General features: G+C 43.8%; 1 protein-coding gene across 9 annotated transcripts in view; it reads right to left on the bottom strand.

Annotated features, from left to right (window-relative positions):
• Positions 1–460: 460 nt before the first annotated feature.
• kif13b (kinesin family member 13B) overlaps positions 461–23,334 on the bottom strand; it is a 36,394-nt gene continuing 13,520 nt past the window's right edge. For 3 of the 9 annotated variants that reach the window (XM_023347601.1, XM_023347599.1, XM_023347600.1), the window contains exons 13-43: positions 22,097–22,309; positions 21,696–21,806; positions 21,007–21,141; positions 20,778–20,908; positions 19,890–19,976; positions 18,384–18,574; positions 16,891–17,122; positions 16,648–16,810; positions 15,458–15,604; positions 15,237–15,383; positions 14,438–14,557; positions 13,514–13,687; positions 13,268–13,425; positions 12,957–13,089; positions 11,481–11,618; positions 11,349–11,378; positions 11,177–11,276; positions 10,442–10,568; positions 10,301–10,356; positions 10,094–10,212; positions 9,815–9,991; positions 9,639–9,731; positions 8,726–8,878; positions 8,547–8,624; positions 7,869–7,925; positions 6,867–6,960; positions 6,497–6,603; positions 5,128–5,184; positions 4,400–4,465; positions 1,629–2,874; positions 461–1,553 (exon numbers count right to left, since the gene is read on the bottom strand). In XM_023347601.1, the coding sequence (XP_023203369.1) occupies positions 1,309–1,553; positions 1,629–2,874; positions 4,400–4,465; positions 5,128–5,184; positions 6,497–6,603; positions 6,867–6,960; positions 7,869–7,925; positions 8,547–8,624; positions 8,726–8,878; positions 9,639–9,731; positions 9,815–9,991; positions 10,094–10,212; positions 10,301–10,356; positions 10,442–10,568; positions 11,177–11,276; positions 11,349–11,378; positions 11,481–11,618; positions 12,957–13,089; positions 13,268–13,425; positions 13,514–13,687; positions 14,438–14,557; positions 15,237–15,383; positions 15,458–15,604; positions 16,648–16,810; positions 16,891–17,122; positions 18,384–18,574; positions 19,890–19,976; positions 20,778–20,908; positions 21,007–21,141; positions 21,696–21,806; positions 22,097–22,309 (5,085 nt within the window). In that variant the 3' untranslated portion in view covers positions 461–1,308. Of the gene's footprint in view, positions 1,554–1,628; positions 2,875–3,602; positions 4,466–4,495; positions 5,185–6,496; positions 6,604–6,866; positions 6,961–7,868; positions 7,926–8,546; positions 8,625–8,725; positions 8,879–9,638; positions 9,732–9,814; positions 9,992–10,093; positions 10,213–10,300; positions 10,357–10,441; positions 10,569–11,176; positions 11,277–11,348; positions 11,379–11,480; positions 11,619–12,956; positions 13,090–13,267; positions 13,426–13,513; positions 13,688–14,437; positions 14,558–15,236; positions 15,384–15,457; positions 15,605–16,647; positions 16,811–16,890; positions 17,123–18,383; positions 18,575–19,889; positions 19,977–20,777; positions 20,909–21,006; positions 21,142–21,695; positions 21,807–22,096; positions 22,310–23,334 lie in introns of those variants that run through there. The other 6 variants (XM_023347602.1, XM_023347603.1, XM_023347606.1 and 3 more) reach the window with 6 other exon arrangements.

The raw sequence follows: 23,334 nt of genomic DNA, 5'->3' as shown, positions 1-23,334 counted from the left end.
TGTGTGTGTGTGTGTGTGTGTGTGTGTGTGTGTGTGTGTGTGTGTGTGTGTGTGTGTGTGAGTGCGTGGTGGACGCTTACCAGAACGGAGAAGTCCTCTTACGGTGTGGCTACATGTCGGTCAATGTCTTCAAGTGAAATGCCACCCAGTTCATCCCACCATCACTTAGGAACAAGGACTGAATGCTGTTTTATCAACCTCAAATATAGTTAAGTTCAAAATTACTGTATTGCCCATTTCAGAATTTAGTGCCTTTTTTGGACAGTAGACTGTTCTGTAATTAAGATGTAGTATATAAGCATTTTTTGTACAGTTTCTTTGTCCATTTTTTAACTTGTGTTTATTTTAGTATGATATATATATATATATATATATATAAAATGTACAAGAGAATAAAGCTATATCAATGACGTTACCCATCTTGTCTTTCATCCAGTCCGAAGAGAAGAGAAACATCAAATAATCAATATCTTGTCTTTATTTTCAAATAAATAAGCATCCAAAGCAGTCAAATTGATCTGCCTAAATGCACATGTGTGTAAATATATATATATAAAAAACTTTATGAATCAGAAATTACTCTTAAATTTCCCTCTCCAAGTATTTTCTCACACACAAAAAAATTCTTAAAACAATCAACACATGCTCGGCAGGAAGACAACCTATTTAGAGTAGATATTATTGTTACTGTAGTCATCAAGAGTGCAAGTTTGTGTAAAAGTAGAAACATTCATTCTAGAACCAGTTCGATCTCATTGATCAACACTTGTCAGAGTTCCAGCAGGAAAGATTTTGGCTGGACATGATCAAGGCACTCGTGTTGAGCAGTAGTTTAGGCACAGTAGTCCGCTCACATGCTCCAAATACACAAATATCATCCGCAAACAGCGTAATAATGTTAAAAGACAAGAAAAGGAAATATGTCAAAATAAAAATTGCATTCAAGTTGGAATTAGTGTCATCTAGTGAGCTCATTCCACAGTATTAAAAATTCAGAGAAGTTGTTATACAGTTCTCATCTTCAGTACTTGTTAACGCAGGAAACCTTTTTTACGTGAAGCTTCTAAACAGCTGAGCCATGATTCATGTAGGCTTTCGAAGGCTGCTGGACTTCTGCACAACACTGCAGAATGTGCTTCTGTGGTTTTCAATGTCTCTAAAATAAATACTTTTCTGCAAATCTCTACTTAAAACATTCAATGTTGATGCATTTGTCAGTGAAGTGATACCAGCCGTTCACACAGCAACTCTCACAGTGAAGGGCCAGATTCTGAATCCTAGATTGAACTTCCACAAGTACGCCACATTTCAAGTGTTCCACGATTTACGGTTCTCCCCTTTGCTGCGGCCGGCCGATCCCGTCTCACCTTTCGCCAGGGCGGTGAGAGCTGCCAAGTTTGGACTGGACCCGGACAGGTTGGCACTACGACGCTTTTGCTGCTGGCGCCGGCGTTTGGCACCCCCCCGGGTAATCCTGTCAGGCCTCACAAGCACTCCGTAGCCCGGGTTACAGTGGAAGTAGTGCTTCCCGCCTACAGAGCCGTCGTTCTTTCCTGCAGACGGACCAACAGAGATCCGTAAGGGGTGATGAGAAAAATCTGAACAGTAACGAGAGTTGCGTTTCTCACCTGCCGGGACCTCCAGTTCAACTCCGACCCAGGTCCCCTCGGCAAAATCCGTGGGCCCAACGTACCGCACCGTCCCACTCTTATTGGTCCCCACAGACACAAACTCCCCTTCCTTCAACCAGTCAGGAAGAACGTCCGAAGCGACTTCGTCTCCCTCCTCTAAGTCCGAGATGCTTTCCAGGCTCTCTGCCGGCACTGAGAGGTTGAGTCCTGCCCCTAGGCTGCCTCCCCGCCCCATATGTGCCGGTTTACCGCCTTCTTCACCTACAATCTGCTGGAAAGACTTGAGGTCTGAAGACTTGACTTTCTGAATCTTGAAGGGGTTGACTGCTGACGAACTGGACTTGGAGGGTTGGGCGGCACCGGTAGCAGCTTTGGTGGAAGACTCAGAAAGTGGTTTTGGACTGGCCTTAACTGTGTCTGAGGGTTGGATGAGGGTGCCGTTTGTACCGGAGGGTTCAGGCGGTAATTCTTGTTGGGGTGAATCTATAGGGTTAGAGTCTTCCATAGGCTGAGCAGCAGGAGTCTGGTTTACATCTGGAGCTGGATCTTGAACACCGTCAGAAGCTGCCTGGTCTTGTTCCTGGTGCTGTGTAGCGATCGATTCTACCAGATTTTCATCTGCTTCCGTTTTACTCACGAGTAACTGATCGCGGTTATCCTCATTTATAGAAACGATGTCTGGATGTTTTGTTGGAGAACCTTCAGAAGGATCCGTTAGCTGCGATTCTTCCTGTTCGTCGTGTCGTTCTCCCAGCGAATCAGTGTGATTCTCTGAACTTTTTGATTGCTCTAGTTCAGTAGTATCAGTAGTCGGAACTTGGTTTTGTTCAGCCTGGTTTTCTGATCGTGTTTCTGTACTTGCAGCAGCTTCTTCCAGACTCTTTGAATCAATGGACAGAGATGGATTTGTCTCTTGTTCACAGAGATCTGACTCTGGCTGAGTTTGGCCAGTACTCGAGGCGGCCGGCTCTTTGGTTAAACCCAGCTTTTCAGGCGAGAACTCCTCCCTCGCCTCGTCATCTTCCTCCCCTTCGTCTGCTAACAAACTGGGCAGGTCCCAGCTCAGCGTGTAGACGTCAGAAAGCCTCGAGGAGGACATGTTGGACAACACGTACCCGCTGGACGTGTCGCTAGCTGAGCCGGAGCTGAAGTCGTCGCTCCTTGGGATGATTGGAGGTGGGAGGGGGACTGATCTGGGGACCGCCGTTTGGACATCAGCGGGAGGCGTTTCCTCAGCGGGAACCTGAATGAAAACACAACCTCACGATAGTTTCAGGCACAGTATAATGTGCATTTGGAAATCAGGCATCTTTCAAATTTTGTTGCACTTAAACTCAAAACTGTCATCGGTCATCAATAAAAGGCGTGAGAAGCCATTGGTCAAGACTTAGACCTCTCTTCCGTGTCGCCCAGGTCAACACTCCCCCCTTCCGTTGGTGATGGTTAAACTCTGTCTCGACCTTGATGTCTTCTCCAAGGAATCGACTAAATGACTCCAAGAACCAAACAACAAGACGAAGACGTCACAGAACAGCGACCTCTAAAGCTCCGCAGGACTCACTGTCCTCTGTTAAGGTCAGGATCCATGACTCAAACACGAGAGAAGAAAAAAATAACACAGCTGTCCAAAAACGATAGTCTCGCCTTCACCAAAAGGACCTCTTGATAATTTGCAAGGATTTTAGAAAAAATATTCTGTAAAACTTTATTTGAAGCGGTGTGCACAAGACTGACATGACGCTGTCATGAACATGACATAACACCTGTCACGTTTATGACATGGAGTCTTCATGAACGTTTACGACTGTTGTCATACCATAAATAATGACAAAGTCGCATTAAGCTCGTATTAAAAGTCCATTAAAAGAGTCAACTTTGCATTAAAAGTGTCATTATTTACCAAATGACAGTTCGTGACAAAAGTCATAAACATTTATGAAGACTCCTTCTTCATGACAGGTGTTATGTTGATGACGGTGTCGTGTCAGTCTTATGCACATCCCGACAAATAAAATGTTACCAAATATTCTGTAGAAACAAAAATGGAACCATTAGGAAGATTTACTCCTGGCCAAAAACTAAAAGCATTTCAGGAAAAGACTATTCTAACTAGCCTGAGCTTTAACGGCAAGAGGGACGGTGTGAGCTGCACGTACCCACGCCTGATTGACAGCACCAAGACCCTCCTCCGGGCTCTGATTGGTTGTTTCTGACCGAGCGGTGTGCTTCTGCGGATGGCAGTAAGCCCACAAAGAGGCGGCAGAGGAGCTCGATTTTTATCACGTTATTTGTCGCATGGTGTACCGTCAAAGACGGTGAGAGTTTTAACAAATGTAAGCAAGAAACAAACAACAAAATATATAAATAAAAGTTGCATACTGCGGCTTTAAGATTGAAAAGCCTCACACATGCCTAAATTAAAATGATCCGTCAGAGAATAGAGGCCCAGAACACCAGAGTGTTGTACAAAGCCCACTGCCAGTTATCACCAACGCCTGATGACTTTTTTCCCCCCCATAACAATGGAAATCATAATTTGAAAACCGCTTGTTATTTTTTACTCGGCTTATCTGAACCGTTTAAGAGCAACAACAAGAAGAAACAAAATCCATAGGGGGGCGAATGCAGCATAAATGTTTTAACACACAAAAAGAAAAAAGTCCTGTTCAATTAAATTAGACAGAAACGGTCAAATGGACGCCACATGGCTTCCCATAAACCACCTATGGAATGCAGGAATCCAGGAAGTGCCTTCCTGGCCGACTCACCGGCTGTTGATGTTTGCACATGTCCTCTTCGACGCTGGCCGACTGAACCACGATGCGTGGAAGACTCTGCGGCCGAAACAACGTCAACATGTTCATGTCTGTCCACAGAAAATCTGCTGCATTGTTGTTGTTTTTTTTTGTTTTTTTTTTGCTACCCGTCAAATAAAAGTGATTATCTGCTAAGAGACGAGCGAACACACCATCATGTTCTCCAATCTAATAGCCCTCCTACATTAACAGAAAAATAAGTGGTTGAATATTTCATTTGTTCCAGTGATCAGCAGGTGGGATGTTGATGTAAGATATTCAAAGTGCAATTAGGATATTTGCTCCGTAAATCACTGATAATCACGATAAACTGGAGAATCAGTGGAGGTAATTGCCTCCTAATGATAATTGTGTTTGTGTTCATTTGTCTCATTTTAGCATTCATGCTACATGCAACTCTTATCATTTGTGCACTGATTAAATCTTGGCTGCTCTGCTCTCCGACTGTTTCCCCCCTAGAATAAAAACCATAATTATATATATATTTTTTAATATCTGGTTGTAATTTCAGGCTAATAAATCAGAGGCCCAACTGGGAGTTCAGCAGGCGGGTAAAGAATCAGAGTAAGGCGGATTGGTCCGCCCTGGTCGCCGCGCCGCATGCTCCGTCCGCGGTTTGATTCAGATTAAAAGTTGTTTTGTTGGGGTTTTTTCGTTCGGAGCCGATGGCCGGCGTTTACGTCAGACAGCAGGTCAAAAACGTCTATCCTGCCCGTCGGTGACTCGGGACGAGAAACCTGCAACGCAACGCAAAGGTCAGGCTCACCGGGACGGTTGGATGTTCTGGAACAGCATGCTGGATGTTATGTTAGTTCTGATTTATTATTATTTTTGTAGACTTTTGCTCGTTGTTATTATTATTATTATTTTTGGAACAGTCATTCCCTCTGGTTTTGGATGCTCTGCCGCACTAAAGAGATTTATGAGAAGACGGCATCAGCGACAGACTGGAATTCTGCAGGAAGGACAAGCAGAAGACAGCTGTAATGTCTCTGATGGATCCTCCTGATTGGTTGGAATATTTGGTCAATAGAGGCGGAGTCAGGTTGAGACCATCAGTCCAGCCATAACTCAGTGATGACCTGTGCATTGTCCAGCATAGATCAGGAAGCTGAAACGTTGACCCAATTAGACGCTGTCGTTCTGTGACTGCTATATGTAAGGTAGGACATGATTATTTGGGTTAAATGTGATTAATTGATTATTTAAATGGTGGTTAACTCATTTATTAATTGATTTACTGAAAGAACTAAATATCCAGAGCAGTAATTAATCCAAAACTACGCAGACAATAGATGCATTTTGTATTTCAGATGAAAAACCTTGTTTGTCTGTAAATCTGTTCAACTCAGAATTCCCATAGCTGAGGCTATGCTGGAATAGCTTCAGCATCACCTGGGTCAAATTCTGTAAAAATAAAATAAATCCTATTAAGAACCTTTTGTTATCTGAATATTAGTTCATTAAAAAAATAAAAGTAAACTGCTCATCCCTACACTTTATTAAAGGTAAACAGAAAGATCTGAGATTTTCACATGTTGACGTTAAAAGTATATTTTCAGCTGAAGATGCTTCCCTTGCTACAAATGATCGAGCGTTTACAAAAAGAATGCTGCGTTATTGCAATTTAGGCCATAAAGTGCTTAAAAAAAGGGAATCAAATTCTTTATCTACATTTTTATATATTGTACAAAAAGGCTTAAGTAGTTAAATGGGAAACTATGCAGAAAGGGGCAATTTTTTATCCGATCGTCAGAATAACCGATTAATCGTCAGAATAACCGATTAATCGTCAGAATAACCGATTAATCGTCAGAATAACCGATTAATCATCAGAATAATCGTCTGTTACAGCCCAAATACAGGCAGGGAGTCTGACACAGATCCACCTCAGGCTCCAGAGACTTTGAGGCATCAATGCAATTTTTGTTGAAACAATTATGCTCTCATCTACATAAGTACTGTTTCCATAGCAACCGAACAAATGAAACTGGCTGCTGATTAGACGGGGAGATGTGTAGGGTCTGGGCCGTAATCTGAGGAGAGTACCTGCTGCGGGCCGGCCGCCGGCTCCCGCTCCTCCCTCCCCGCAGGCAGCAGGGACTTCAGCAGCTTGGGGACGGCCTTCACTGGAGAGAGATAAGACGCAGCGAAGCCTGAATGCGCCGAGGGTCAGGATGGAGAGGTCGCAGGAGCAGACATGGAGAGGAGGAGAAGAAGAAGAAGAAGGGAGGTGGGAGGGGAGAGAGGAGCGAGAGTGAAAGAGATAAGCTTTTTGATGCAGAGCCAAGCTGAGATCCTGAGCTACAGACAAAAAATGAAGTCACCACCGACACACAGAGGCAGCGAAGCAGGAGGAGACGCCTCAGAGCTGCAGACGGAGCAGTTTGAAGAATGAAGAAGCGCTTAGCAGACATACCCGACTCTGCGTTCAGGTTCTGGGACACGGCGCCAGCCAGAGAGCGTCTGGACGGAGGGGGGTCCACTGAGAGGTCCTGGTGGCTCTCCCAGCCCTGCAGGGGGTCAAACAAAGGTCATGAGAAGGAAGGTTCAGCTGCCCAGATCTTAGAATAGTCTCTTACAGCCAGCAGACGCATAAAAAGATTATTACCACTGACCTGAAAATTAAAGAAAGGTTCCATGATTTTTATTCTATTTTCATGTAAAGTTTGACGTACATTCGTAGTCAGCCTCTTACACTCCGATACCCGGAAATAAAATGGAGTGCTACCACTTTCAGACAACACGTTGCTGCTTTTCTTTACCAGTGACAGGAACTCAGCCAAACACACAGTATAGTATTGCATCAGATTCCTAAAATAATGGCCTTTGTCAAGGACAAAAGTTGTTTTTGTTGTGTTTTTTTTTTTTTTGGCCAAAACATTTTTTTTAAAAAGAAAGAGGTAGTGATTTTTTTTTTTTAAAAAATCACCTTTAGTTAAAAAAAAAAAAAAGATTTGGACATTATTTTATGAATAATGTCACATAAAATATCATGAAAATAATGAAGTTTGAAATTAAACAAAAAAAGATAAAAAACTGAAGTCATGAATATCTTAGTATTTAGCCATCTATATTTTGCGATGAGCTTTAATTTCACATTTTAACTCAACTCAGATAAAATAAACACAATCACAAGGTAAAACTTTTGATTCTCTTTGGTTGTTTGTAGATTTTTGCCTCCGGTTTCTGTGATTGCAGCATTTTTTTTTAGTTTGCAGCGTTTTTCTGCTGCATCTGTGTGTTTGTGACTTTTAAGAGTTGGCAACACTCGTGCGCTCTGAACCGGTCAGCCAGAGTCACTTTCTGTACATCCCCATGTTTTCAGATTGGGATCCTATGACGTTTTTTTCTTTTCTTTTCAGACTTTTAACTTAATGAAGGAAATAACCGACGGCGTTAGTAGAAATGAGAATCTCACCTTGAAGTAAGTGAGCCTCTGAGTGGAGGAGGAGAGGTCCAGACTGCTGGCGGACAGCTGGTCAGTCGGTTAGAATGATGGACGTTAGGAGTTAGTGACGAGGAGGTTCCAGAGAAACAACAGAGATACGGGAAGTAAAAGAGCCCAAAGGTCAGTTTATGTTTAATGTTGGTGAGCAGATCTGGACCGAGACAACAGAGCTGAGCTGAGGACAGTTACGGCCACTGAAAAATAATAACATTTCTGACTTTGTTTTCCTCTTGGAATTTGAATTCGGACTTTTTCCAGTCAGAATTCTAAGGAAAAAAAAAATAGTCCAAATTCTGAGAAAAATATGTCTGAATTCCGAGAAGAGAAGAAGAGTGACAATTCTAACACTGTCAGAATTCTGACAAGTGAGAATATTTACACAAAAATCAGAATACTGAAAAAAAATTCAGAACTTTTTGAAAAATGTCAGAAAAAAAAGAAAAAATTGAGGTTAAAGTCAGAATTTTTTTTTTTCCCAGTGGCACTGATATTCTTCCATAGAGCTCCTCGTGTTTTTTTTTTTTTTTTTTTTTTTTTTTTAAGAGCAGAACAGAACCAAAGCCAGACTGTTGGTGAAACAGCGTATTTCTCTGCTAACACAGTTTCTGTCGGTGTAAACGCAGGCAGAGTGAATCGGGTCCGTCTTACCCGGTTTACGTTTGGCGAGCTCAGGCAGCGTCTGGCGGCTTTCCCTCTGACCGCCAGCTGTTCCTTCACAGCGACCTCCTGCTCACAGTCACACACACACACACACGCACAGACACAGGGAGTTCTGGTTCATTCCAGAACACAGACTAAGCATTGGCTCTGAAGCGGTTCTGCCGGACCTGTCTGAGGCGATCCAGAGTCAGGATGTTCTCCACGGCCAGAACGCTGCGCAGGTACTTCTCTATGGCCGCCTCGCTGTCGGCGGACGTCTCGTCCTCGCCGCTGGTGGCCAGCCGGGCCAGCATCTCCCTGTCCTCCGGACCGTGGATGTCCTGACAGAACCGGGACCGGACCGCCATCAGCATTCAGTCACTACTGTCTAAAACCACCACGCTGAGAAAACACTAAATCTAACCAAGTATTTTTGCTCTAGTCTCCCGTGCAAATATCTTGGAACATTTGAAATTAGACAAAACTACAAGTAACTTTTCAGTCAACAATTCATTAATATTGATGAAAAATAACTGGCAGATTATTTCACTTATGTCAAGACATTTTTCACATGAAAAAATCCCATAAATTCCTTCAATGCATTTGAACCAAGTGAGGCTAACGCTAGGTCACTTGAGGAGTTTTGGGTAAAACATATTTACAGGAAAATGTAATTATGGTTTTTATCTTAACTGCAAAATGTACATATACTGTACATATCCTATATAGATTACAGGCTTACCTACTGCTATGAGAGCTGTTTTTGTTTCAGCTGACTGCCTTTCTTTGGGGTCCCCATGCTCCAGTTAAAGATTAATGGATTACTAAATTAGTTGATGATTATTTCATTAATCGATTACGGTAATGACAATTAATCGTTTCAGCCCTAGTTGTGAGGGGCTTGTTCAGTCAGATCTAAAGGAACTCTGGTCATGTTGTACCCGTTTCCTCATCTTTTCCATCATCATTATCTTATGTAGACCTGAGTTCTGAGTATAATCAGCAGAAAGCTGAACTATTACATTTCATTTATTGAATCTACAGTAAAGTTAGCGCGTTTCAGCTAGTTTCCGCTGGATTTTTGCAGTTTTCGTTACTCACTCCTGGGATGTTGGAGACTATTTCGAAGGTGACTCCGCAGCCAGGAATGGTGCTGCGCTGAGACATTCTCTTCAGGAAGCTTTGAGCGAAGCCCTGCCATAAAAAACACGTCTCTCATCATTCATCTCTCGGCTGAAGCAGCTCTACCCAGCATGTCGGCGGGTCAGTTCCCCCACCTGCTTCCCCGTGACGTTGACGCATATGCGCTTCCTGAGGACCAGCTGCATGTGGGCCGGGTGGCTCAGCTGCACCACGGCGCGCAGCGTCAGGTAGACCCTCTGCTCCGGGGACGCCGCTCGGCTGAGCTGGGGACACTCGTGGACGGTGGAGTCCCAGGACGCCTCCAGCTTCACCTGGACCAGTCAGGAGGACAAGTTAGTCGGAAACGGGAGGGAAGATGTCAAATTTAAAATAAAAATTAAAAAAAAAAACAAAAGAGGAGGGGGTGTCTTTACCTCCGGTTCGAAGTTTTTAACAATTTGAAGTTCAAAGAAGTCATCCTCGTCTTCACCGCTCAGCAGCGCGTCGAGACCCCCGGCCAGGGGGGCCGACAGACTGGACTGGAAGTCATCAGCTGGAAGGAGGAACAACAGGAAATGAGTGGGTTTTATTGTTCCTAGAGGTAACGGATTGGTCTGAAATATTTGACAGAACAACGTTACCGCTGAGGTCCAGGAACAGAACGGGAATGTGGGTTTCCATCCCGGGGACAGGAACCCTGAGGAGCACATCCACATTTTGTGTTGTGGGGGGGATTTTCTTCTGTTGTGAAAATAAAGTCATGTGAGCGACAGAGCAGCTACCTCTCCACCAGCGCTCCTGGGATGCCGCTGCCGGCTGATGGGACCAGCACGGCGTTACGTTCCTCTGTGAGGGTCAGACGGCACTCCAGCAGCTGGGACTCCCTCTCCACGTCGTCCTCTGACTTGTCTGCAGGGACAGACAGAGGCAGAAGGAGACACTTATAGACAAACAGAGGACGCCGCTTCCTGATCTCACAAGCTGAGAAACTGGTGAATGAGGGACCTTCCAGGCCACTAGGAGGCAGTGTTTCATACCATATTTTATGAAAGAAATAGAAAAACAAGATTAATTAAAACTGACCCTTTGGTAAAAATGGTGAAGCTATTCAAATAGCATCTGAATGCTAAATACGTAGCAACAGTACAAGACGTCCTGAAAGCTAACATCAGCATCCAAAGTCCATGAAACACTGGAAACCTGAATGATGCAAAGTGCTATTATACCCAACCTGATGGTTGAACAACAGATTCAAAACAATAAATATCTTTGCTGTTGAGCTCAGGTCTATTTACTTTACAATTTAGCAGCAAAAAGGATTTTTAAATTGAAAGTCGTGCTCATTTAGTGAATGTATAATTTGATTAAAAATGCGACTAATAAATTACAGACCCAGAAATGAACTCATTTAAACATTTTAACGGAGTCCCACCACCAGTTTTGATCAAAATGGAGTCGAGTCGAGAGAAAAACTCTGATCGTCTCGTCAGTCTGCGGTCGCCTGCGGCTGCTTCTACCTGGTTTAGTGACGATCTTCTGCAGCTGCTGGTCCAGGCACTCCTGCCTCTCGGTGAGTGTGATCAGCCACTGCTCCCTCATCCTCTCCAGGTCCACCTCCTGCACACACGGACACACACATCAGCCGGAAGGAAACACGTTTTCCACCTGTTCTGACAGATAAGCACTCACGTGATAGCTGTCCATGTCTTCGCCTCCGTCCTGAAGATTTAATGGTGTTCAAAGAGAAATGTTAGCGACAAACCGGGGTGTAAATATTACTGTTAAGAGGTAACTAGTGAGGGTTGAGGGCGGGGTTCTCACCGGATGGGGGTTGTTCTTGGAGATCTGGCGAACTTTGACGTCCCCGAGTGACACAGAAACGATGGAGGCCACGATGAGAGGCATGGTGCCCGAGTCCAGCACCGGCCGCACCTCCACCCGGACCCGGTGAGACTGACCCTGAAGGCGGAGAACGTTCACAGACTACAGTGAGAACGTGATTAAAGGTTGACGTAACTCACATCATTCAAGTATCTTCAAACAGTCATTATGGATTATATCCCACATCAACACGTCCTGGATGATAGACTCAGTTGCTGGCAAGCACTGCTAAATCGCCTCATTTGCTTTTGCTCCTCCTTAAATTCCTGCTGCATGGTTAGAAAGCCACACAGAAAGAGGTTGAAGACGGGGATATGATGGTTTGAACTTCCTCCTTCTCTTTCTGCTCTTTTGTCCTCCTCTTCATCCATGAAGCTTCCTTTTCAACTTCCCTTGGGTTTGAGGTTGTGGTTCGGGGATTATTTGAGCTTTGCAGATGCTAATCAGCTGATTTCAGTTGTAAAAACCATGCCTTGTTGACATGGTCATGCATCGTAACAACTGGTTGAAAATAAAAGCAGTAGCAGCAGACGTCCTTCCAGCTTAGCAGCATCCAAAACCAGAGCGGATAATTGTCCAAACTTCTAACGCCTCAACCAGAAGAATGATGAACAAAATTCCACTAAGTGTGTTTTCACATCCAATAGACCAAAATTGAACATTTGTTCCATTTTCAGCTGGTTTGGTTCGTTTTCACATGACACTGTGTCAAACAAACCATAGCCTTTGAAAATTATGTTCCCTTCTTTGCCTGTGGGGGCACCGCACCAAGAATCACTGAAGAAAACAACATGAAAACCTGTGAAGAAGACACTGAGCACAACTTCCTTCTTCAAGAAATGTAAGCAAAATTGGAATGGTGTCAGATTTTAGTGAATGGAGGATTTCTCTTTTGTCTTTGGTAAATAGTGCTAGACTCACAGGTTTGTTTTGGTTGTTTTTACCCAGAATGCCCTGTGCTATAGTCCACTTCCTGCTTTTAGAGCGGTCTCTGATCCGTTTGGCATTCACATAAGGATTCAAACTACACAGGAGTTCACTACAACTGAACAGAGACCGAGGTTTATGGGCGGACCAGACTTTATTTTTGATCAGCATCAGCGTTCGACTGATTCACACCTCCCCAAACGAACCAGACTTTCTAGGCAAACGGACTGGAGACGGATTAAAGCGCACTAAACTGGGCTGGTGTGAACCAATCAGAGCTAATGTAACAAAGCTACGGCAACATGACGCCACCATGAACAATTGTGCTCACAAAAAAACACACTCATTCACCGATTGGTGGACGAGTTTGGACTCAGAGAAATTGATACGTAGTAGGGGAGAGTCAACAAGACAGCTACTCTAAACTCCACAGTTAATGCAAAGAGAACAAACTGTCTAATCTAACATTGAACTGCTACACTGCATCACCTGTTTGAGCTGGAAGACTCCGCCGGTGCGGACGTCCTTGGCAGGAAGAACCTCTACGGCGGTGAAGTCTCCCGCCTCGTTCAGCTCCATCAGCTGCACCCACAGCTCCAGCCGCCGGGTCACCTCGCTCCACCTACAGTACAGCAGATTGTCAGGGCACTGCTTGACATTGTTCTGATTCTGACAGATGTGAGGAGATTTTAGGGGAAACACTCTACTGGAACTTGAGGTTTGGTACATAGCTCAAACAAGTATATTCTCCGTTTCTGCCATTTTAGGGTGGGGTGTGTAGGCAGTTTGTGTGTTACAACCTCTCTCTGAGGGATCTGGTCTTGGCTTGAATCACTCCCAGGTCCCACAGCGCCAGGTTCCTGCGGTGGTTGGCCTGCTTGTGGCCATAAACCTCAATGGCCACCGCGCCGTCAGCCAGGAACTCCAGCAAGTCCTCGGACGCTGGAACAGATAACTCCTAAACACAGAACAACAAAACGGTCGCTGTGTTTTTTCCTCTTAGCTCTCTCCGTCTCAATTTCTCAATTTTCTGCATCGTTCATCACCTTGGTGCTGTCAAAGACCACGGTGCACTGCGGGTCTTTGGAAGCGGACAACGAGCCGGATGACCCCACCTCTGGAGCGGTGAACACCGGCTCCTCCAGCCCCCAGAAGTGATAGTGGCAAAAGACGAAGTTGGACAGATGGCGAGGGAGACCGGTGGCCTGGAGGATTTTCACCTGAGAGAGACACGGTTCATTACGTAGAGGAAGACACAACACATCAGTCTGACAGAGCTTCAGATACGGATGTATGAACTAACCAGTGATGGGACGCAATTAAAACCTTAAATTGAGTTAAATGCAGGGTCTGTTATCAATTAATTGCATTTAACAAAGAAAAAAAATAGACAGAATAAGCTAAATTTTCAATTAAAATCCCCTTTTTTGCTGCTAAATTACTGAATAAGTTCTGAGCTCAAAAACTAAAGTATTTTGCTGTCCCCAATGCGGCAAGATGACATTGATGACTGATACATATTTAGCATTGAGATGCTATTTTAGGCTTGATTAGTTTCTCTGCTAGGCTAACGCCTTCTAGCACAGCTTGAACACAACAATAGCCTTTTCCGGCGTCCAATCAGATCGGTCTTTGAAACAAACAATTACCCCCAGTGGGCCAAAATAAGCGACTTTGTCATCCATTGCTGTGAGCAAATGTTGCTTGTGCACCAGATTTATGGGTGTACCGGAAACAAGTGAATATAAAGGTTCCAGCCGGAATCTTTGTATGTGAAAAAAAAAGGGATTCTGTTACAATTCTTAATAGGTTAAAAATCTATGGACAAGGGAGTAAGAAAATGGATGGATGGGTGAATTTAACATTAATATGTGTTACAGTCCTAACAATAATGGATTGTACTAATCTGTTAGTATAGAAGTGAATAAACAGGAAGCCAGTATGAGGTGTAAATTTGTCTTTCGTCTCACCACACAGTCCAGTTTGCGCTCCTGAAGCTCCCCGTTCTGCTCGGTGTCAGGATGTCCCGCGCTGCTGTCCTCAGAGCTCTCTGTACCTCGCCTCACTTCCACATGCAGACGCCCAGCCACCTCACAAACACAGATGCACACATAGCAGCTGACTATAGTTCATCTTACATCTCCATTAGTACATTTACATATGAAGTTTTTCGATAAATACTTTATTTTTTAACAAGAAAATTCAACACGACCATCTGTATTGGGAGGTGGAATCCTGTCGATATTGTAGGAGGGTTGTTTTTAAGTTCACCAGAAGAAAAAAACTGAGGAAAATCCAGGTGGTTGATACTAAAGTTGTTTCCAAGCAGCTTAGTCTTTGTTCTTTATTCTCCTTGCACAGGTGCACTACCATATTTTTACCACTAGGAGGCAGTCTCAGGAATGAGTGACACAAATAGACCTTTTCCATCTTGTTTAGTTAATTCCTATGATTACTCTGTTCAGAGAGCATAGTATAGGCCTGTTCTGTTTTGGTGTTAGCCCCAGTGGTACGATATCATGTACATATTATCTGCTACTGATACAATGCAAAACTATCTGCATTTACTGAGTAAAACTTGAACCACAAAATTTTGTGGAAAACAGCAGAATGTCTTCATTTACAAACATTCCTCATTGTGATAAACCCAGAGCAACCAACTGTCTGATACCAATTTTGAAAAAGTTAAAAGGAACCAAAACCAAACCAACAGCATGAAGTATTTGAGTTTGTAGAGCCTCATTTTGAAAGACCATAAACCTTGAATACCTCTCCTTTCTGGTTGATGATGGGCACTGCGTACTGCAGCTTGACGTCATGGAACAAGCAGGCCAGAAAGACGTTGGCCACCCCGATCAGACTGTGGTTCTCCTGCTCGTCAAAGAACGGGTCGGTGCGCTTAAAGTAGTGCATCATCTGAACCAGAGAGACGAGGTTAGGACATGATGAGGACACGCGCTAATGTTTTCATTCCTCCGTCCTGTACTCACAGGACTGTCCTCGTCGAGTCCCTTCCACTCCTGGTAGAGGTCCCTCATGTCCACCAGCCGGTTCTCCAGCTTCTCCAGAGCCCAGATCTGCTTCCCTTTGGCCTTCCTGCGGACCTGGATGGCCGGCTCGCTCAGCACCGCGTCCCGCTGCACAGGGACAGGAACCACACTCACTGATGGAATATTTATTCTCATTTATATATGTTGGGAAAAATATCTGAAAAATAATCGTGTTTCTCCGGGGGCTGCAATTAACGAATATTTTAGGTATCGATTAATCTATCGATTATTCGAACTGTTAATCAGAGAAGAAAATTGCCACATTCTGACATTTTTTCATTTAAGCTTTTCTTACACAATACTAGAAATACATTAAAGGATGCAAATAAACAAATAATTCAATTATTTTTTAAAATAAGAAACATTTACTCGCCTCAATGCAGTAAAAGCATTCCTTTAGTGAACGCTAGGTCATCACAATGATTCATCTTCAGCTAAAAGAAATCATCCTAACAACGTGAAACTCTCAGGCCTTTCTGCTCGACTTATCAATTCAGTGTAGGGCCGATATGTTGATTATTTTTTCAATTTAGTTAATAATTGGATAGCAGAAGTTGCTTTGTTTTAAACAGAATTTGGACCAGGTGAAGCAAAAACGTCACTTCAGTAATTCTGTGTAAAACAGATTTACAAACAAAGGATATTTTATATCTTAAATGCTAAATGTATAACATTTTTAGTCCAGTTTTGGTTTAATTATCAGTGTGAGTAAGTTTTTCTTTCAGCAAGTGGCCTATTTTTTGAGTCTGTATATTTCCATTAATGAGTATTTAATTACTAAACCACCTAACAATTATTCAATAATCGATTCATTGCAATTAATCTGATTGATCATTTCAACCCAAGTTTTTCCTGTTTGGATGTTATCCTGCATCTTTGTTCAGATGCAGGATTAATCTGGACTCCACCAGCAGATGGAGTTACTAAAAAACTCAGCAAAGGACGTCCACCACCCTGAGTTCGGTTTCCATGGTAACACGTGGCAGCCCTAGCAAACGGTTGGTCGTTTCCGCTAGCCGTTTTGCATTAAATCTGACCCGAAATGATGACCAGGAGACTTTTTTTCCTACTAATCTAACCCAGATAACCAGAAACCTGCTGGTTGTCGCTCTCAGAAACAAACAGGTTACCTTCCTGTTAGCGTCCAGGTTGGCGGCAGGGATCTGCAGAGTCACCAGGTACTCCGTCCTCTTGTTGAGCTCTTCAGCGATGAAGCTGGCCTCCTGAGCCAAGAGCTTGGCCCGAACTATCTGCTCCCTGAGGCGCCGCAGGCTGCGGGTCATCATCGCTTCTCTGCACCACAAACACCAACGAGTTCAACGGATCGTCCGGGCAGTCCATCCGTCCGAGCTACGATTTGACTCGCGTGTCACCTGTCCTCGCTCCATCGCCGCATTCGTTTGTGAGGTCCCGATGACGTCCCGGCGGCGGTGGCGCCGACCGTCAGGGACGACGCGTCCGAGAAGTGGGAGGGTCTCTCCGGCGTGAGCCGCTGGCGGAGCTGTTGCAGCTCCTGCTCGTACATCAGCCTCTGGCGCTCCAGAGCGCAGCGCTTCTCCTCCTCGTGCTGCCTCTCCAGGGTCTGCAGCACCGACTGCAAGGGGTCTGGAGAGGAGGAGCAGAAGGAGCAGAAGGAGCAGGGGGAGTCGCATCAGCCAGATCAGAAGAAAAATGAGAAAGACTGACAGCAAAAGCAAAAACGTTCTGCATCAATTCAGATGCAGAAACTGAATTGATACAGTTTCATTTCCTCAAGAAAACTAATCCTGGTGGTAGGGGGCGCTCTAGTAGACCACCACAGTGTGCCCACTGTGGTTTTATGTTAAAAACATTTTTTTTAAGTTGACGGGAAACATTAAAATATGACTAGATAATTATATGCTAATGGAAGACATTATTGACAATACTTAAATTAAAAAAATACAAGTATAAATTTTTGCACTTCAGTTACATTTTGAGTCATCAGCCAGTGGATCCTAAAACAAGTTAAGTAATGCCAGTCACATTTAAAAATGAAAAACAAAATATGACTTAATGAACAATGATGAGTAAACATCTTTGTATGCTTTACTAAATATTCTTAGGCAAAGAAAATTCTGGGATGTATTTCAGGGTTTTCCCCAGTACATTATAAGCCTGGCGGGCTACCAGGCTTTACTTGCCAGCCCCACCAGACTAGGTGTCATTTGTTTATTTTAAGTCGGATTTTTATACCCCAGTGCCTGTAAAGACGGATTAAGCTAGGTTGATAGTTGACGCATTGAACTGGACATGAAAGGGTGCACGCTAGTTGCGCCATACCTGCCTGTTGGCCTCACGTACCATTATTTATAAATTATGATGCCTGCTCATGCGCCTCAGATTTTTTGTAACTTTTAACATTTAACACAAAAACCTGGGCTGGGCTGCACTATCGCCCCTTTAGAAACTCTGTATTAAGTTTCCTTGTGTTTTCCTAAAGCCATCCGTTTTGTTTAGTAACATGTTTTGTTTTGCTGGCTGTGATTGGTTGTTATTTATCCAAGTGAATGCAGTAAAGCCTGGTGATCCACCAGGTTCACCTGCTCATTTATGTAACAGTGACCCTACTCTCAGCTGCGCGATCATCCTAAAAGGCTCCAGGTCTAATATTTCACAGCGTTCTTCACACACAACACAGCTACCGGAAGCTTAAAACAGGTATGGGTCGGTATTGTGTTGAATCTGCCGTCCATTCTGGAACTGTTTGGGCTCTAAATATTTACTTTCTCGCTTCCTTGAGGATTTTCAGTGCCTCATTCCAGGACGGATATCATTTAAACGAGCCAGAAAGGACAGAGAAAAGACGTTTCCTGCTGCAGGGCCTTTGTTGATTGGCGTTACTCACCGTTTGTGCCCATCCCCTTCATCATGACCTCCGTCTGAGCAAACTCGTATCCGAAGCTCAGCTCGCTGGAGACGTCACTGAGCGCGTCCGTGTCCACCTCCAGGTGGTCGGCGCTCAGACACTTCTTCATGGCGGCTCCACCGCCCTCGTCCTCGCCCGCCGCTCGCCCTCTGTGTCTGGGCAGGTTGATCCTGTGTGCAGGTTGGTTGAGAGACACAGTGCGAGTGACAGAAAGAGGAAGTTTTAAAATGGGAAGAGTTGGTCTGTTGTAAAACAGGTTTGTTGCTCTTCAGCAGGAGCCTACAACCGACACGTCGTCCACAAACATCAACAAGAGGTAAGAGACGAAATTAACCCAAACAGCCTCCCAACGTGACACAAAAAACAATATTTATGACAAAAGTTCTTATTCCAGGTGACAGATTTTGCAGCGTGAAAACAAAGGTTGCCTGGAAATACTCCCATTAACCACTGACCATTCAAACATTGAGGATCAAATTGTACACATTGGAGCTAATGATCCGGCCAAGCAGAAATCAAAAATTCAGAGAAATGACTTTCGGTATCTTATAAGGATAATTGAAAACAAGAATGTTGATCGGAGAGCTGGACATGGAGATGAGAACCACAGCAGACAGCTCAAGATCAACAAATGATCAACAAATCAAAGAACGCTCTGCCAGCTCAGCGACCTGCATTTACAACCACAACATTTTCTGGGAGTGCTATCATCTTTTCGGGCAGGCACAGAGTCGCTCTTCATCAAGCTGGGAAACCCTTTTTCACTGCTAATCTCTTCAACGCTGTTAAAGCAATGCCTCCATCACAGGACAATGTAAAGAACGAGATCCCTGTCCCAGCAAGGATTGTAGAAGGACAAGCACAGAGCCAGCAGGCGCAGACTGGACCCATATAGACTGAAACAGACGTTTCCGACGGGAACTAAGAAGGTGAGGGTTCCATTCCCCATAATAGTGGGAGACAAGACTGCTTATTGTAGCCCTGGCCTCCCAGCACACCAACTGGAGACCTCAGTGTCCACACCCCTCCCCACTCCTTCTGCACCTCCTGGATCGGCGGCCTCGTCGCCTGAACTGGTGTTTCTGAACTTTAGTGAGAAATTGGCGCGTTTCACACATAAAATGACTTCATTTCTTAGTGCTCCAAATCCAAAACCACCTGGCTCTGAATCCCCAGAGCTATCATCACTATATGACTCCGCGGTCTGACATTAGATTTACACCCGTCTTCCTTCTGAATGCGTCTGGTTCCCCGGCAGTATGAAACGGGACAACACCCGTCTGGATCACTGAAAGGAAATTTACAAAACAACCCAGAAATACTAAATGCAGCGGTCTGAAACCAAACCTCAGACTCATTTTTTTCATGATGAGAGGCACTTTTAACTGCAGATGTGCGATACAAATAAACCTGACTGGACTTCTACTATCGAAACAGGACTGTTTTCCAAAGACACGAGAAAATCAGATGCCTGCCAAACCAGACCTGAAGTAGTGGTTGTTTCCCCACAGGATTCTGTCACCGTGATGCAGCGGCACTGGACTGGTGACTGCGGCGCCGTTCACACACGTTCTGCATGGAGAGGAGCAAACGTTTTACAGTTACGCGTGTAGAAAAGTCAAATCGGACGACTGTCAGCTTTTTCAGCACTGATTGGTGATCAGCCGGTCATAAAATGATCAATCTGATTACGCCTTCGCGATCACTGTTTTTGGAGTGGATGCGGATACTGAGAGATGGAGAGTGAAAAGGGAGCTATTTAGCTATTTAAAGTCAGAGATATAAGGAACTAAATTCATATTAAATCATGATTGATGCATTCACACTGCAAGAGAATGAGACTTTGAAGAGATAACAGGGAGGCAGACTTGTTACAGCACAGTTGCTTGGTTTTGGTCCTTTAAAGGGGCAGTACAGTATTATGTATTTTCCAGGCACACGATGCCATTTTAAAGCACAATTAATTAATTACGTTAACTTCAGTTGTAAAAATGCTGTACATATCAAAAATGACTTGAATATGATGCCTTGAAATCGGGCCTCTGTCTCTTTAAGAAACTCCTGCTCTTTCTGAAACTCCGCCTCCAGGAAGTCATCACAACATGGCTCCTCTATTAACCCTTTACCAACGTTGCTCTGAGAAGTAGCTCCTCTAACGAGCTCAGCTGATGTGCAGTTCTGCCAGGTGTTTGCTAATTGAAGCTGGCTAGTCTGAAGGAGCCAAGAGGAGGAGTGTAGCTTAATAACATTATAACATGAGGTATAGCTAAGAAAAAAGCTAATTTTACATAATACTGCCCCTTTCAGCTTCCATCTCTCTGTTGTGGAACATGGTGGATTTGGAAATAAAAGTGGAGGATGTGAATTCTGTACCGGGCCCCGCGGTGAGGAGTCAGCACCACGCCGCTGCTCTCCGTTCTGTCGATGACGCAATGCTCCGCCTGGATGGCCATCCCACACAGCTGGATATCCTGCGAGTCGGCCGAGCCGACGCGCGTGTGTTCCTGAGCAAACGCAAAGAAAAAAAATAAAACAGTTGGAGGGAATTAACACTCTAAGTCTTTATATACAAGCAGCTGAGTTGTATGTTTGTGTGCAGTACTTTGAGGTAGTAGACCAGCAGCTCGTTGAGGGCGGGGTCAGCATTGAGGTTGACCAGGAAACACTTGTCATCCACCACTCTGATGCCGGAGGACTGAAGGGAGATACCCAGGCTTTCCAACTGCTTCTGACGCTCCTACAGGAAACACACATTTTATACGTTTGTTTGTTTGTATGGCATATTTCATCAACAAGGCAGCTCAAAGTGCTTCACATTGTAAAACCGTCAAACTATTATGAAACAACCAATGAACATTACATTTTGTCAAATGCCATCATCAAGCAAATACACATAAAATATGTTGATTAATGTTCCAGTTATTATAAATCAAAGGCAATTCTTAGCCTCGATTTAAAGGAAATAAGAGTTTTGGCAATTTTGCAGTTTTCTGAATGTTTCTTCCAGATTAGATGAGCATAAAAACTGAATGCTGCTTCTCCACGTTTGGTTCTGATTCTGGTGACGGAGAGTAGAGCAGAACCAGAAGACCTGAGTGGTTGGGAGGCTGAAATGATAAGAAACCTTTAATGTATTTTGGTGCTAATGTGCTAATGATCTGGTTAGTACTGGACAGGTCATTCGCACACTGATAGTTTCAGAGGGAAAAAAAGGTAGTTTGTGGTGAGATTAAGAAAAATTTTCCAACAATTTCTACATTTTGAAGATTTTCAGATTAGTGAGCGTTGTACCTGTGCGATTGCTTCGGTCTTGCGGAGTTTCTCTTCCCAGCTGACCGTCATCTCTTGGATCAGCTTCTCGGACTCTTCCAGTCGCTCCTTCAGCTCTGGAGCCTTCATAGACTGGAAGGAAACGTTCCACATATTAACACTGCAAAAACACAAATCCTATCAAGTACTTACAGTCTTATTTCTAGTGCAAATATCTTAGTGCACTTGAAATAAGACAAAACTAACTTACACGATACAGGACCTTGTATTAAATCCATTATTCATGAATATTGATGAAAATTTCTGCTTCCATTGGCAGATTTCTTCACTTTCACTCCCAAACGTCTCGTTTTCTATATTCTTATTTTAAAAAGTGCATTTTTTGTTTTTGCAGTGCTTATGATTTCCGCATTGAGACGCACCTCCGCCTCCGTCAGCTGCTCCCTCAGCTTGTCCACTTCCTCTCGGAGCTCGCGGATGATTCTGGCGTTGGGGTCTTCGTTCACCACGGCGTGGTTGACGATGCTCTTGGCCCTGTCGGCGTAGCGCAAGGTGGACAGCGTCTCGTCGTAGTTGTCCGCCGCCGGGCTGACTGTGGCCACCATGGCGGTCCGGCTGTTCCCTCCGAGGCTGTCCTGCAGGCGCAGAGTCAAAACACATCTCAGCGTTTACAGCGAGGGTGTCCAGAGTCTGGTGTTCATTTGCGGCAGCCTGTAAATTAACTACAACTTTTAAATTAAAATCTACTTACAAAAATGTTTGACGCAACACAAAGCGATTATCTTTTCCAACCTTTCTGCTGTCCTTCTATTGTCATGGTGACGAGGAGCACATCTACTCTAAAGGACACCTTCGTGCACCCAAATCTGTTTTTAATTCATGTATTAAAACTTGGCTAAATACAGCAAGTGTTTTCAAATGAACACTGACCCAGATCTTGTTTTTGTTGCTGAGAAAAAACGGGAGTGAACACATTTTCTTCAACTGAGCCCAAATTAACAATTCACCTGGATGCCTTTCATCTAAGAGGGAGAATAAAAAAGCAAAAACCATTTGAAGTTTTGGATCAACAATCCCAAAACTACAATAAAAAGGATAATTTTTTAAAATAAAATAGTTTGCGCTTCATCTATTGTTGAGCAGATGAAAAGGAAAAAAAAAACATTTTTGGTAATCTTAATTTTTTTAAATTATTATAATTTTTTTTTACCAAAGAACTTTTTTTTGGCCCATATGACGAAAATGTTGGACGCCCCTAGTTTAGAGGCAGAAGGACATGACAACTTGGAAAAAAGAAACATCATTTTGTTGTGGAAAAGGTTTAAGTTACACATATGGGCTTCATTTGTTTCTGAAGTATTTTGTTAAAATATCACCTCAGGTACAATTGTTGGTTTCCAATGTATCAATATACTTCAGAAAGGACTGCGTTGACAAGGAATCCGAGGCCTTTTGGAAAATCAAACCCACAGCATAATAGACCCTCCACTGTACTACAAATGACCATAACAACATTGAGTGTTTGTTGATGAAAAGCTGTCTCAGTTTATCACACCAAATTCATAGGTGAACAAAAAGTAAAGGATTTTTAATTAGACGTTCCTAGAAACTAAGTAACTTGACAAAATCAAGCAGAAAAAAGGCAATGATTGTTTCCCTG

The sequence above is a fragment of the Xiphophorus maculatus genome, chromosome 15 (genome assembly GCF_002775205.1).
Source record: "Xiphophorus maculatus strain JP 163 A chromosome 15, X_maculatus-5.0-male, whole genome shotgun sequence".
In the NCBI taxonomy this organism is placed as follows: domain Eukaryota; kingdom Metazoa; phylum Chordata; class Actinopteri; order Cyprinodontiformes; family Poeciliidae; genus Xiphophorus; species Xiphophorus maculatus.
The sequence above is the reverse complement of the archived record's forward strand: the minus strand, read 5'-3'. Positions and strand labels throughout refer to the sequence as shown.